The sequence below is a fragment of the Gymnoscopelus braueri genome (genome assembly GCF_963280865.1).
Source record: "Gymnoscopelus braueri genome assembly, chromosome: 1".
Lineage (NCBI taxonomy): Eukaryota > Metazoa > Chordata > Actinopteri > Myctophiformes > Myctophidae > Gymnoscopelus > Gymnoscopelus braueri.
Window position 1 is genome coordinate 31,607,328 of NC_137603.1, and position 15,758 is coordinate 31,623,085.

General features: G+C 38.0%; 1 protein-coding gene across 1 annotated transcript; it reads right to left on the reverse strand.

The window, feature by feature from the left end:
• Nucleotides 1–197: 197 nt before the first annotated feature.
• On the reverse strand, nucleotides 198–15,110 carry scamp5b (secretory carrier membrane protein 5b; the record flags this gene model as incomplete). Its single annotated transcript, XM_080432807.1, has 6 exons — nucleotides 198–368; nucleotides 6,498–6,615; nucleotides 9,471–9,572; nucleotides 10,107–10,263; nucleotides 12,835–12,954; nucleotides 15,104–15,110. 6 exons carry the CDS (start codon nucleotides 15,108–15,110, stop codon nucleotides 198–200), a joined length of 675 nt encoding a protein of 224 aa, XP_080288933.1.
• Between the last annotated feature and the right edge of the window lie 648 nt (nucleotides 15,111–15,758).

The window sequence follows — 15,758 nt, forward strand, 5'->3', positions numbered from 1 at the left end:
AAAGATATAAGGAACTGTTACTGAAGTAGCTACTTGAAATACACAGGTGCGGCGGCTTTGTGCATGTTGAACACTGATAAACACCACAACTTCTGCTCTTTGGAAAAAACCTCTTGAATTTGTGGAGATGAATGTAACAGACTCTTAAACACGCACCCTCCATCTGTTCAATACCCCCGTTCCTTTTTTTGGAGTGGTTACATCTGGTTGTCAGTATGTTGTGGTGGAGTGTACTGATCTTGTTGCATGGCTCCTGCAGCTGCGCCCATGGCAGCCTGTTGGACCATGGGGTTCTTCCAGGCTCCTGTGGTCCACTCCTCCTGGGCTCTGGACATGCTGTTCCCACTGCCGCGGTAGAAGTTATGGATCTATACACACACAACAGGAGACGCAGAGGTGGGATTTTTTTTAATGTAAAAGCATTTATGAAATACTTATGTTGGAATTGTTTTTAATCAATGGAAAGATGTCATGTTTTTGTTTAAACTTTTTTAAATCTTTTGAAATAATATAAATATTTAAATTTATTTTTTAATGTAGGAAATGGAAAAAAGGAGATTCACTCGCGACCCATAATTTTTTTTTTTTTTTAAGGAAGACATCATTTGTATAGCCTCCTCTAACCTTAGTCCCACTGTTATATCACAACTGTTATATCACAGATAGTTATAATTAGTGGAGAGCCATTTAGCTCAAACATGTCAGAATGTTTCTCCTGCCAAATGCAATCTGTCAAACGCTGCGTTAAAAGCATTTACATGAATCCGAAAGGACAAATGACATCATTGTTCAATCAGCTGATGAAGAGGGCTCTATAGTCATGATGAACGTCATATATTAAATGATGCTAGTATTACTGTATGAGCCAACTGTCAGCTGTTATTTGCCTCTAAGCTCTGACCCTATATGAATGATTGAGAAAAAAAGATTGATGATTTCCCCGACACGTCCTTCAAAAGAATGGATTACTGAAAAAGAAAATAACTTCCTCATTACTAAATATCCTATAGAGTACCGGAGTCCTGGCGTCACTCGTTCATCGCCTGGGTCAAGTAATTTCTCTATGGAGAATAACATTGGGTCATCTTAGAATCCAAAAATAAACAAACTGTCCCAGCGATATTGTCAGGGAGGTGACTCTGTAACGTTTACGATAGTCAGTCACTCATATTTGATACAGCCTGTTTCTGGCGAAAATGTTATTAATTTGGCGGTGGTAACATTAGCGTTTTCTTGCCGTCAGTTGATGCTTCATATCAAACCTTCAGTCAAACCGGCAGGATATGAAACACGTCTATGGGAATTGGTCAGACTTTGGTGCCCTATTCGTGCAGTTTTTTTTATTTTTGAGGGGGGGGGGTGCTTCCAGGGGGCCAGGGGGTCCCCAGCTACATGTCCATCTGCTATTTTGACAAACTTTTAATTTCTAATTTTTAACATAAACCTTCTCTTCTATGGCGTCCAGGCACAAGACCTTTTCAGATGGGGGGTCCGCGGCCAAATATATATAAATTTGGGGGTCCTTCACATGAAAAGGTTTGAGAACCACTGTCCTAAAGCACATGTTTTCAAAGTGGGCGCAGGGGGAGGGGACACAATTGGAAAAGAGAGGGAATTGGGAGGTCTCCGGTTTGCTCCTCCATACCTTGGTGTCGAGGTGTCCCTATGAGCAAGGCACCGAACCACTAATTGCTCCCTGTGCGCCCACACGGAGCAGCACACTGCTCCTAATTGGACGGATCAAATGCAGAGAAGTACTTTCCCCTCGGGGATCACTTTAAGATGATATACCTGTATTAGTTTCCTTTGATGTACAGAGCCTATATACAGTATATTCCTCACCATATTGGTATAGAACATCTTTCCCCCGTTACCCTGACAAACATCTTGAAGGTTTATTATTGCCCGATATAGACTTTCTGTTGACATTGACTGACAGAAATGATCCTGTCCATGAGCTTTATCAAATGCTCTGGCAAACATTACCTTCAATCCTGCCTGAGGCAAATAATCTCCTTTGCTGCATTGTACAGTATGCGGCGAAGAACAACCCCTATAATCCTTTTCTATTGGAACTTGCTCCATTTAAGAGATATGCTGATGATATCGTCTGTCGGGTGGAAACCTCATATGTCCAAAAGAAATGTAGGATTCAAATGAAAAAAAATCTAAAGTAGAAGATCTACAAACAAAACGAAACGTGTTTGGAGCTTGCAGATCTGCCATTTTGGATACTTTAGTGTGACGCTGTAGTATGATCAAGAAGGGGGCATTAATTTTACGAAAAAAACACAAAAGTAAAAATTTGGAGATATGAGGTTTCTGCCCGACAGCAACAATATGGTGGTTATCTAGAAAGGAATACCAACAATCTCAATGAGTATCTGGCTACCTGTCTTTTACAACATTGTAGACCTTACTATCTATAAAGGTGATGGGATGCGAGAAACGATTTTTTGAAAATCCTTGAGTAGAAACACACCAATATGAATCACTCTAAACATCTCTTAATAATATCCCTGTTGGTCAGTTTTTGTTTTTTTAAAGATTGCTTGGAAACTGTAGCTTTGACAATGTTTTCCATGCTAAAGCCATTACAATGAAGGAACACTGTAGAGACAGAGACTATGGCATGCATTAAAGATGCAGTAAGTGATTTTAATTAGCAATCATTACTAGAGTGCTGTTCAGTAACAGGGTCTCCCTGTCTTTTTCGTGCCAAGGACACCCAAAGTGTATTTGGCAGCGGACCCCCATCTGAAAATGTTTTGTGCCAGGGACCCCCAAGAATTTGTGAAAATGCTCAAAAATAGCTGATGTACAAGCTTGCAGCGTGGCACAAAGTTATGCGCTATGAGCTTCTAGATCTGCTATTTTTGAATAGCCAATGCAAAAATGTAAAATGGCACAGATATTTGTATAGCTTGTATATCTGCTATTTTTGAGAACCACTGTTCTAAACCACTGTTCTAAATCCTAATCGTTTCTGAAAAACGTATGTTGCTATATATATATATATATATATATAGCTAACATCTAAAATGACACAGATGCTTTCCTGGTTTGAATGGGTTAAAGAGATGGAGAGTCGTGGAGACCTCTGTTACTAAATAAACACTCTACAGCAGCCATGTCAAACTGGTGTTTCGCGGGCCGTTTGTGGCCCGCGACGTCGTCAAATCTGGCCCGCGAGGTGATTTGAGAAAACGCCATTTATACTACCTCTAATGAAAAAAATAAAATGAGAGAAAAAAAAAGGCAGAAAAAAACGGCAGCGCCCAGCAGCTTCTTAGGCTGCCTGGTCAGTGGGTCTGAATACTGGACAAACTTGTTCTATGAGAACAATGGCCAAGCCGTGAAGCCACAGCCAAGGTCATTAACATACAGAGGACCATCACCATTCAACTCTACCTGTAGGCTACTGGAGAGCGCTTTTTCAACAGCATCACAAATCCGGTAAAACACCGTTGTATGGAGAAGTATATATCCGTTGGGTCTCTCGTCTGAGGAGTAGAGTAGCTGCATTTCTCCCCTCACCTCGCCCCCCTCACCTCGCCCCCCTCACCTCTCCCCCCTCACACAGCAGCGTCTCAACTGAAGGTAGTGAGAAAGGAATAGCCTTCCTATGTAACTGTTCTCATCTTGAACTAGAATCCACTTGTCAGAGGGTGTAACATTCGTAGGTTAGTCAATGATAGTTTGTAGGGCAAAATAATTAACACCAGCTGTGAACGCTTGACTTTGATTGTGTGTGTGTGTGTGTGTGTGTGTGTGCGCGCGTGTATGTAACCTCGCGTCACCAGTCTTTCTGTGTGTGTGTGTGTGTGTGTGTGTGTGTGTGTGTGTGTGTGTGTGTGTGTGTGTGTGTGTGTGTTTCTGTTATAGCGAGAAACATAGACAACGCACATCCTCCGTTCCTTGGCGCTGAGCTTTAAACTGTAAAAACAGTAATAATAAAACAAAGGTATGGCTCGCAACTCACTTTGATGCTCCAGGTTTTATTTCACAATACAGCTGATACGACGTTTCGACCCTTTCGGTCTTTTTCAAGTACTTGAAAAAGACCGAAAGGGTCGAAACGTCGTATCAGCTGTATTGTGAAATAAAACCTGGAGCATCAAAGTGAGTTGCGAGCCATACCTTTGTTTTGTTTCTGTTATAGCACCACCAGCAGGTCAAATTTAGTAAAACACATTTTTAGAACAAAATGCCTCAAATCATGCATGCAGTGTCCGATTGCCGTGCACGGCCTAGGAATAAATGGCACACTTTTCACATTGGCCTATTATAGCGCCACCAGGAGGCCAAAATAACCTACCTGACCTGGCGGAGACCTGTACTCCGAGGAGCACTTTTTCTATTTTAATTTGCAATAATTCAACTGTATGGCATGCTAATGTTTTGAGACATATTGTATTATATTACTACACAATAGTAAATAAATAATTCTACACAATAAATAAACTTTAGTTTTAAATAACTGATCTAAATATGGATTATAGTTATGATAAGTGAGATGTAGTGGAGTAGAAGTAAAAGTACTGGAAATTGGAAATACTCTAGTAAAGTAAAAATACGTCAAATCTTTACTTAGGTACAGTACTTGAGTAAATGTAATTAGTTACTTTACACCACTGTTGTTCTATAAATCTAATTATTTAACCACCCACACTACCAGGTATTGTTTAACTTCAAATTGAATTATTCTACTTAAAATGGTTTATTATTATTATCATTATTATTACAATTATTATTATTATTATTATTATTATTATTATTATTATTACTATTATTATTATCACAAATTGCATTGTTTGTTTTTAATGTCAATAATTAAAGTAGCTAATCTTCATAAAACATTTTTAAAGTGATATACTGTTATGTCACAGCAGTGACTGAGATGTAGTGGAGTAGAAGTAAAAGTACTGGAAATTGGAAATACTCTAGTAAAGTAAAAATACGTCAAATCTTAGGTACAGTACTTGAGTAAATGTAATTAGTTACTTTACACCACTGTTGTTCTATAAATCTAATTATTTAACCACCCACACACATTACCAGGTATTGTTTAACTTCAAATTGAATTATTCTACTTAAAATGGTTTATTATTATTATCATTATTATTATTATTATTATTATTATTATTATTATTATTATTATTATTATTATTATTATTATTACAAATTGCATTGTTTGTTTTTAATGTCAATAATTAAAGTAGCTATTCTTCTTAATACATTAAAAATGATATGCATAGTTAGTAGCATGTGCCTGAGTGCGTGTGAGCGCGCATGTGCGTCCGCAACTGGTTCCGGCCCACCTCAAGTCACCATTTGACCAATCTGGCCCCAACCCCAAAATGAGTTTGACACCCCTGCTCTACAGCAAGATGATTACTGTCAGAATATAAAGCTTTAACCTTTTCACACAAAATAAAAACGTTTGTTTTAACTAATAAAAATATCACGTACACTACATTTAACACAGCCTATCAGAGAGCAATGTCCTATGAAAGCCACACCTCCCTAAGACCATCTAACTGCTTCTTCACATAATTCAATGGGATTCCAGACAAGATTAAACAAAGCATTGTCAAACACTGGGATATCCTCAGCAGAGCCCCCCCCCACTGATCTCCTTCCTTCAGACGTGAACATAACCTAAGAGATCCGTTAGTCCACTCAGAAATCTGCATACCCCCTACCTCTTCCTGACTTCTGAATAAAGCTATAGGTTTTTTTTTTTACCACTGTGGCCACTGATCAAACTCCTATCCTATGATACTAAAGAGAGCACGCATCCACCCACAGGCAAAACTATTTGAAGGTGCAGTAAGTGAGTCCGTTCTTTTGTTGTTATTGTTGTTGTTAAAATGTGTGTCAAATAGCTCTATATTCAGATAGTAATCATTGCTATAGAGTGTTTGACAATTTGTTCAGTAACATGGGTCTCCCAGTCTCTCCAGCTCTCAGAAAATACATTTTCAGGTCAGAATACCAATTTTATCCAATCAGGAGAGAGAACTCAAACCTCCCATTCGCTTGTTATATGCCATTAAAAATAGCATGTTTCGGCAAAAAAACAACAACACAGGAGCCGAGATACAGGATTTTTAAGTAATAAGTTAACCAGGAAGTGAATGGAGCAGTACATTTTTGGATCACGTTTTTTTTTTTTTTGGCAGTCAATGAGTTAAAGAGCTGGAGAGACAGGGAGATGCCACTCCATAGCAATTATTATTATCAGAATATAGAGCTATAACTTTTTAACGAAAATATCTTTAACTGCAGCAGCAGTCATGTACTATAGTGCACCGTCGGGTGAAAACCTCATACTGTATGGCGCGTTTCAAACTTGCGGATCTGCTACTTTTGATGACGCTGTAGTATGATCAAGTAGGACATTAATAATTTGTGAAAAAACACAAAAAGTTAAAACATGGAGATAAGAGGTTTCTGCCCGACAGCGACGATATGTGCTAACAGGGCTGTCTTACCTTTGTTAGAGCGATGAAGGACAGCACGGCCACAGCGGTGAACATGATGGTGGGAACCAGCATGATCAGCGCTATAAAAATGTTATAACTAAAGAAGGAGAGGGTCGCCAGCCAGCCACTGAAAAGGGAACATTACTTTATTACTTTGTTAATTTAGACGGGACACCACATATTAATGAACGATAATATGCGGTCATAATGTAATGTAAATACACCGGACTTAGCAATGATGCTAATTTTCATCCACAGTCCCCACAAAAAAACTTAAAAAACAAGCAACAATAGGTACAAAACTGGTACAAACAGACCATAACAACTACAGTAATTAGTGGTGGATAGGGTTGCCAACTCACATAAATAAAAAGAAGGGACACCTTTTCCTTTTACACCTGCATTAGGCTACTGCATCACACGGTTGTAACAAGTTCTAGTCATACCATAATCACAAGGAAATGAAATGCAATGCTTCAGCCATACACCAGATATGTATTGTGTACTGTATGTTTTGCAGTTTGACATTGGCAGTTGTTTGCAAAATGTTAAAAAGTAAAGAATAAAAGTATGCTTTGGAAAATGGTATGAAATAATGTTAAGTAGCCTATGCTATACATGATTTGAACCTCCAAAATGTACCTTTCAATTTATTGTTTATGTCATAATGACATGGACAGGTTTTATAGCAATTGTTGAAATTAGGCCTTAATATGTTCTATAAGCATGTTCAAATCGGATAGATAGAGGATAGGTGGGCACTAGGAACATCTGGGCACCTTGATGTCCAAAATGTAAAATGTATAAAAAACATTTAATTAAAAAAAAATCAAATAGTTATTTAAGGTATACATGATGTGAACATGCACGGTACATCATTATTTAATTCTTATCCTTCAACTTCTTGTTTATGCCCCAACATGACTGGATATACAGGTTATGTAGGAATTTGTAGCAATTGTAGAAATATTAGACCTTAATTGTCGAATGTTTAAGCATGTTCTAATCATGTATAGTATACTTTACCCTACAGTCTATGGGGCAGCAGCGTATCTTAGCAACACTGAAAGTGCTTCTCTTCATTGGTCGTGTCATGAGTAAATGAGCCAATGAATGAGCTGAGCGCATCTTCAAACACCAGACTCCTAACATAGTCTTGAGAAAGTGGCTCACACAGTCACACAGTAACGATGGGGACAGGAAGGGAAGCAGGACAGCGAAATTGACGTTAATTTCTTTGCCCTGTCATTCTTATTTATTCCCCGATCCCGAAATACGGAACAAAGTGCGTCCCGTATCAGTTCAATACGGGACACGTCTTTTAGTTTCCAAATACAAGACGATTCCGTATTTTACGGGACAGTTGGTAATCTTAGTGGTGGAAGTACTCAGATTGTAGTTTTTTTTTACTTACTGTAAGTAAAAGTAGAAATACCGCAATATTTAAAAATATATATTTAAGTAAAAGGCCTGCATTTACAATTTTACTAAAGTAAAAGTACTCAAAGTGAAAATATAGTTACACAACCAAGTAAAAATACTAAAAAAAAATCAACATTTGTCAAACTTTTTCAGAAATAGACGGGTTGTGAGCTTGAGGGTCGGCTATTTTCGAATAGCCTAAATTAAATTTGAATTTTCCAATAGCCTATATTAATTAATGTTTCATATTAATAATCTAAATCTGCAAAGTAACTAGTAACTAAAGCTGCCAAATAATTGTAGTGGAGAAGAAGTATTGGAAACAGTAATGCATCACACTTGAATTAATGTCACACAATTATGAGAGAAATTAGTTTTTGAAGACGACGATAGTGGTGACTATAACTAATATACGATTATTTATCGCTTTTGAGTATGCGAACCAAAGTTTAAATGTTTTATACTCTAGGAATAAAGCTGTCCCATGTTCGAAAGGTTGACATTCATAAGCTTTATGGAAGCTGTCATAATAATAATATCTGATCATCAAAAAACAAGTCAAGTGACATTTTGAGGACCTGTTAACAGCCTCTCAAAATGGAATAAGTAGATCACATAAAACTTATATGAGGCCAATTTCTGCTAGTGAATCACTGTCATTAATAATGCCATGCACAGAGCAGGGCCGTTTGGCAATATGGATGACATAGACGTACTGCTCTCATTCTAAATGTTTGATAAGAATTAGAGCTCTGTGGTCGCTGGCTGTGACCTGGTGAAGAAACCGCTGTCCACAGACACCGTTTTGTTTCATTATGAAGATGAGACGATACATGGTCTAATACAGTTACTGGTCTAATACAGTGTTGTCCCAACCAACGGGTCTGGAGACGTTTTGGGGTCACAGACCCATTATCATGGGCCGTGAGCAAAATATATTTTTTTTTTACGTGTTACAACAAATAGTTATTATTTATACAAAAATGTTTTGTTTCTGTAATTTCCATAATTATTTTTATTATCATTACTATTATTTAATATTTTTTTCCCCAAGAGATACCAAAATGTAAATTAAGAAATAGCGAAAATAGCAGATCTGTAAGCTCAAAATTTGTCATCGCTATTTTGAAATAGGGCTTAAATGGTTCATTCATAATGCATTTCTGTGGGTCCCGGAGAGACACCAAATCATCTCTGTCGGGTGGAAACCTCATATGGCCAAAACTGTTACTTTTAAATGTTCAAAATCAAACATACTGCAGCAAAAGTAGCGTCTTTTGATGCTTTTGAGTGACGCTGTAGTATGATCAAGTACAGCGTTAATTTAACCCCACAAACTCTATGCCTAAACCTAACCTTAACCCTAACCTCACAAACACTATGCCTAAACCTAACCTTAACCCGTCCCTAACCCTAACCTCACAAACGCCATGCCTAACCCTAACCTCACAAACGCTATGCCTAACCCTAACCTCACAGAAACTATGCATCAAAACCACGCCCACCTGGGCGAAACACCTGGGAAAGAGAGAGTCCGATTTCCTCAGACTGTGTTCTTACCATACGCCCCATCCAGGGATGCCGATGCTCTGGATGATGGCGATGCCCACCTGAGCCATGAAGACGAAGAAGAACGCCATGAAGTTGAAGGAGCTGTCAGACCTGGAGGAAAAGCCCAATGTGAGCCGTTAAACCACTTCAGACCTTTTATACTTCGTTGTAGGACAAATGCCCAAAAATACCCGATCTACAAGCTCGCAATGTGTGAGCATTGTGATGCGTTGTGAGCCTTTAGATCGGCTAGTTAAGCAATACATTTTTTTACATGATGCCATTATGACATGCCTAAAACAGGGACGCCATTGATTATTCAATTGATTACTTTTTTGATTAATCAAATAATCGTTCTTTGAAGAAAAAAAAGTATATATCAATGAATCGATCATAACCACTCAGGCATTATTTTATACTTTGTCACAGAACAGTGTTGGGGATAAAAAAAGCTTGTTGTGAGCTTGTAGAGCAGCTATTTTCATTATTTATAGAAAGTTTTAGAACTTTTCAGAACATTTTGACCTGTAATGACATGTCCAAAATAGTATCGAATGTTTTCAATTTCAATTTTCAATTATTGTATTAAATTTGCCATAATCGACATTAGAGTTGGCGTGGCGGGTGGTGGCGTGGAAAACTTACTTGAAAGCCTTGTAGAGGGTCCTGAACCAGCAGACGTAGGAACATGGAGTAAACATGAGCAGCCATACGATGGCCAGGCCAAAGTTGGTCACTCCTCCTCCACCAAACATCCAGGCAAAGCAGCCCACTAGATTCACCGCTAGTGTGACACTGTTCACTGCAACAGCAAAACGCACGTCATTGTAAAGACTCATTTAAGCTTTATTGTATGACTGTGCCCGCTCGCTGAAAACATTTTTTGGAGTATAAATAAGTATTTTTAGCCTGAGCATAAACCCACCCAAACACACATACATGCATGCATTGCACACCCACGCATGCACAGTTGCACACATGCATATTGTCGCTGTCGGGCAGAAACCTCTTCGTAAATTAACACCCTACCTATCGCATATCCGCAAGCTTGTAGCTTGTAGATCTGCTACTTTCACTGTTTTTGAATTTGAAATAACAGTAACATGTGAGGTTTCCATCCGACAGAGATGATACAGGCGCACAGAGACACAGATAAAGAATGCAGACTGGGTGCGAAGATATGAAAATCAAGACCAGGAACACTTTTGTTAAATGTAATGCTACAGCAAAGCTGCTGCTGAACTTTCTCTCTTGCTACTGTCCTAGATTAAATTTTCTGGTGATGTTTCTCTATTTACACAGTGTGATGTAATTAATATGCAGTCATCTTCCCCCAACACCGTAAGTGAATCTAATTGGAGCTGTGTTGTGAACACCTCGAGTGCAGCTTGCTTCACTCCGCAGCCAAAAGGGAGCAAATCTCCTTCAATTATCTGTCTACCGAGGAAAGAGGCTTCTATGTGAGAGCGAACCAGCCCCAGCTGAATTGAGACAGCCATTAGTAGTGTTTCCATCTCCTGAATAGACAATGATTAAGGCTGCACAATCAATCCAAAGTAAGTGTGATGTTATGTTTATCACAATTATGTAATCATGAAACTTGGCTATTAATTCAAACGTGGCATTTTGTTAACTTGTTTCAGCTTGCCCCTGTCTCCTCATCATTACACAAGTTAGTTAGTAAGCAGCAGCAAACATTGTACAACCCATCTCTCCATCTAGGGCTGCAATTATTGACTATTTTCTATCGATTACGTTTCGATTAATTGAATAAACGAGAAGCTGTTTTTTTTAATAAAAATATATATCAACAAATCAATTAACCACATAAGCATTATTTCATACTTCATTGCACAATGGTCTCGTTAAAAAATAATGAAAATAGCCAATTTGCATGCTCACAACGTGTCACATCGCGAGTCATCACGACACATTGTGAGCTTGTCGATCTGCTATTTTCAACAAATCTTGAAACATATGTGAAAAATGGGGAAATATTTTAGAAACATTTAAATACAATCTTGTTTGGGGGTTCCTGGAACAAATTATGTTCAGATGGGGGTCCTTGGCCAAATATATGAATATATGATATGAAAAAGTTTGAGAACCACTGTAATCAAGCAGGGACATGCTTGTAAGAAAAACCCTTGGCCAGACAGGCATGCAATAGTTGCTGAGTGGGAAATATCCAAATAAATGTGAAACAAACAATGAATGTAAGGAAAGCAATTGGGGTGGATTTAGTGGAATTAAGACAATAAATGGAGTATCCAAAAACAAGAAAGACGGTTACAGAAAAGTTAGGATTAAGCATAGCTGAATTCAAATTGGATACATGAAATACCTGATCATGTTTATCATTTACTGCAATCTGTAGAGGGAGAACATAATAGCCAGTAACAACAATGAAAGATTACCGTATCCAATGTCCAATTATGTGAGGCCACTCAAGGTGGGATTAAATTAAAATGGAAATTTGGCTCACTTGTTTCTGAATTTGGGAGACAAATGATCCTTATCATAGTTTTCTATTAAGTTTCATTCTATTGATATTGTTTGATCCAATTGTGTTAGAGACGTTGAAGATGATCAATACTAACAGTAATTACTGAACGTGCCAATGAATGTTTCATTCCAGCTTACTTTGACTTGAATTATTTTACCAGGTTTCTTTCTCTCCTATCCTCTCTCTTGATGGAGGGCACGCGGAAAGAATACTTTCACCCACTACTTCACACCTGTAAAACCTGCCATATGACAATGAGGCTGTTTCTGGTTCTGTTCTTCTGGATTCTGATTCTTGGGAATTGAGATTTATTTATTCATTATTTTTTAGCCTGTTCTGCAGAACATAAAAGGGAATATTCCTCCTGCAATGTTTCGTTGGTTGTTCGTTTCCCCCCATGGCTTAATAAACCCCCTTTGCTATCACAGTTCAAAAAGACATTATTCATGAACATTGAATGGATCGATATCGAACATTGTCTTACATTTCACCTACAGTATAATGACATGCCCAAAATAGGGACATCAGTGTTAAAGTGGTTAAAGGGGGTTGCAGTCAGTGGTGGAAAATAACGAAGTAGCCTACATTAGTACTGTACTTAAAGCGGCACTATGTAACTTTTATGTTATGAATAAAATGTAGTGTTGTCCAATCTGTATGGTAGTGCAATATAACAATTTGGGTGGTTGTATTTTGTCTCCCTGCTCTTCTATTGAGACATTTAGGCAAATATTGTTCATATTACTCCACTACAAATCCTTTGACAACTTTGATAACAAGTTACATTGTAGATTTATATTATTATTACGACACATACATCATTAACCAGTGAAGACCTATTTTATACTTTGAAGCAGGGTCACTTACAGATCCACAGGTGGTACATTCTCTTGCACATGACGCGGTGATGCTCAGGGATCTCCTCAAAGTCCTGGTAGAAGCATGGCTTCAATGGGATGAACCCAGGCAGCGGGGGGAAGTTAGGCTCTGCAACATCACATAAGTTACAAGTCAGACACATAGTAAATGGTTATATGGTTACCATAACCATATCGTTGCTGTCGGGCAGAAACCTCCTATCTCCACATTTTAACTTTTTGTGTTTTTTTGTAAATTAACGCCATACTTGATCATACCTACAGCGTCACACAAAAGCATCAAATCCTGAATGGATCCTGAAAAGTAACAGTTTTGGACATACTGTATGAGGTTTCCACCCGACAGAGACGATATGAAATATTGTGAGCTTCAGTTTTTAATAGGGTTAAAGTGGTCAAACATGTTCCTCATTTTGCTGGGGACCCCCTGGAACCCATCACTCTGAGAACCACTGCTCATGATGGTATTACACTGTATTACTGATAATGCTTAACAACACTAATGAACAATATAGCATGGCATCCGTCAGTGCTGTTGTCGACCCAGGGAACTTGGAATCTTTCCAGACACTAATCGAAAGTGACATATTTTCAGATTTGTGTAGAGCTGTAGGACGGGTGTCTCATAAAGATGGGACACATTGTGTTGTTACTTTTCAAGAGCATGGTCATTCCTCTGCATTTAAAACCTGTGTTTATTTATCTATTTATTCATTCATTTTTAAAGATAGTGGACCCTCATAATGTCATGGACTTCAACAGAAATTGCATACATTTACATATTTACTTCATACATTATATCGTCAGTGTCCAGCCGGGACCAGCTAACTCCATTTTCATTTTTTTTTTTTTTTTTTTTTCATAAATCAACGCTATTGAACCCCCTCTACATCTGTGTAATTTTTTTTTTAATAATAACATATGAAAAGTATTAAAAAGCGCCTCTGACGAAAACTCCTAACTCCATTGGACCCTCAAACTGTCCGTCAAAAACAAACAACTCCCCCCTCCTCTCAGGCTCTCGAGAAGCTCTGCTCTGTATGAGGCAGACAGGGAGAAGATTTTTCAATGCTTTTGGGAGAACATAAACTGGGAAGAGAAGAGAATGTATGTGCAAGGTTTGATAGATGTCACCCCAGTAAAGAGGAGAAGGGTGTCTTCACAAAGGTCATCTGCTCGTGTTTTCTTTTTAAATGTTAATGGACAGAGAATGAGAGTGTGCAGAAGTTTGTTTCAAACATCTCCAAGAGCTCAAGGAGATCATGCCAAAAGACTTTCACAGCTTTTATGACAATCTAAAGCACTAAGAAACACCCACCACACACACGCAACACACAACACACAACAGTGTGATAATAAAATGTTGATAGGTATATGATAGGTAAATTCAACTGTGGTTGTTATTGTTAGTGCAGTAGGCTACAGATTTGACAGATTCTATTTTTCATGAATGTATTTTGTATTTATATGCCATTTATTTATTGTTGCTGTGCCATGATCGCTTTTGTTAAATACATGATTGAGTATTGAGGCAGAATTGTTTGTTGCACTCAACTGTAGAAGAACAACAGTGGTAACAGTTAGATCCATGGTTGTTTACAATGCATGTTAAAATAAAAGTTGTTTAAGTACAGAATTCAGCTTGATCTATAGTATATGAGGATGGCGCTCACCATAAATAGCTGATCTCCAAGCTCACAATGCGTTGTGATGTGTTGTGAGCTTTGAGATCCATTGCCAGCTGTTCTTATCAATGATGGACAAAACCTCCTAACTCCACTTGCACTGGAGTTGGGTAAAGTGGTGATAATATAATGACACATGCAAGTATCTGATAATATATAAAGTCACAATACCAAGTTTGATGAGGCAGTATTGCTTTGTTTTAAAAATATAAGGTTTTCTTCATTTTCTGAAAAATTGATATTTTGTTTTTCATTTCCTGAACAATTACCATTTTGGATTTAGCTGGTTCCGGCCGAACAGCAGAGATATTTTATTTATAGCCTATATAATAGAATAAGAAGGCATATAATATTACTTTCTTGGATAATATGATGAACTCTTGTCCTTTACAATATGTAATACATATATTTTGTACTCAATGTCATTATTATAATCTAAGTTACTTTCATTTAAAATGTGTCCCATATCATTATGGGACATCCTGTAGCCTAGAAATGAGCCTTATTTTACCCCTATTAGTCGCACATCCAAAATGTGCAATGCACTTTGTTGTATTCCGTGTTGTAGTTTACCTGCCATGTGGACACCGTGGATTGTTGTGTTTTGGTTGAGCTGGTCAGCTGTCTCTTGAACCTATGGGATCAACCTGTAGGATCACAAATTCCACATTTTATAGACTTCCCAATGAAATACCGGTACATAACCTTGTAGCATTATTCTACATTATTAGAGTAGAAGACTTGGCCTTGGATCAAGACTATCATAGAGATTATGATTTGATATGATATTTGATAGTCTGACTTTTACTTTCGTATATACGATAGTCTTGGCTAGTACCCCCCAGTGCATCCTGCACTTTCACCAGTGAAGCCCGTACATCTCCGTACGTGTACAAAGACAATATATAAGGTGCTTATCCGACTGCCCCAAATGTTAACTAGCACTTCGGAGTCTTTTTGCAATGTATTAGTCCACATTTTTCAATAAATATGTGTTTTAATCCCGTTTGTGGCCGAACACAATTTGTTGCCCTCTTTTACTTCCTGTTTACATTGAGTGTAATTCTGTCTGTCACCGGATGCGCCCTGTCACTACCACCCATTGAGGAATACAGGGAACTTCCGACAGAATCCGACATAGACGGGATTAAAACACATATCTATTAAAAAATACAGACTAATACATTGCACAAAGACTCCGAAGCGCGAGTTAACATTTGGGGCAACC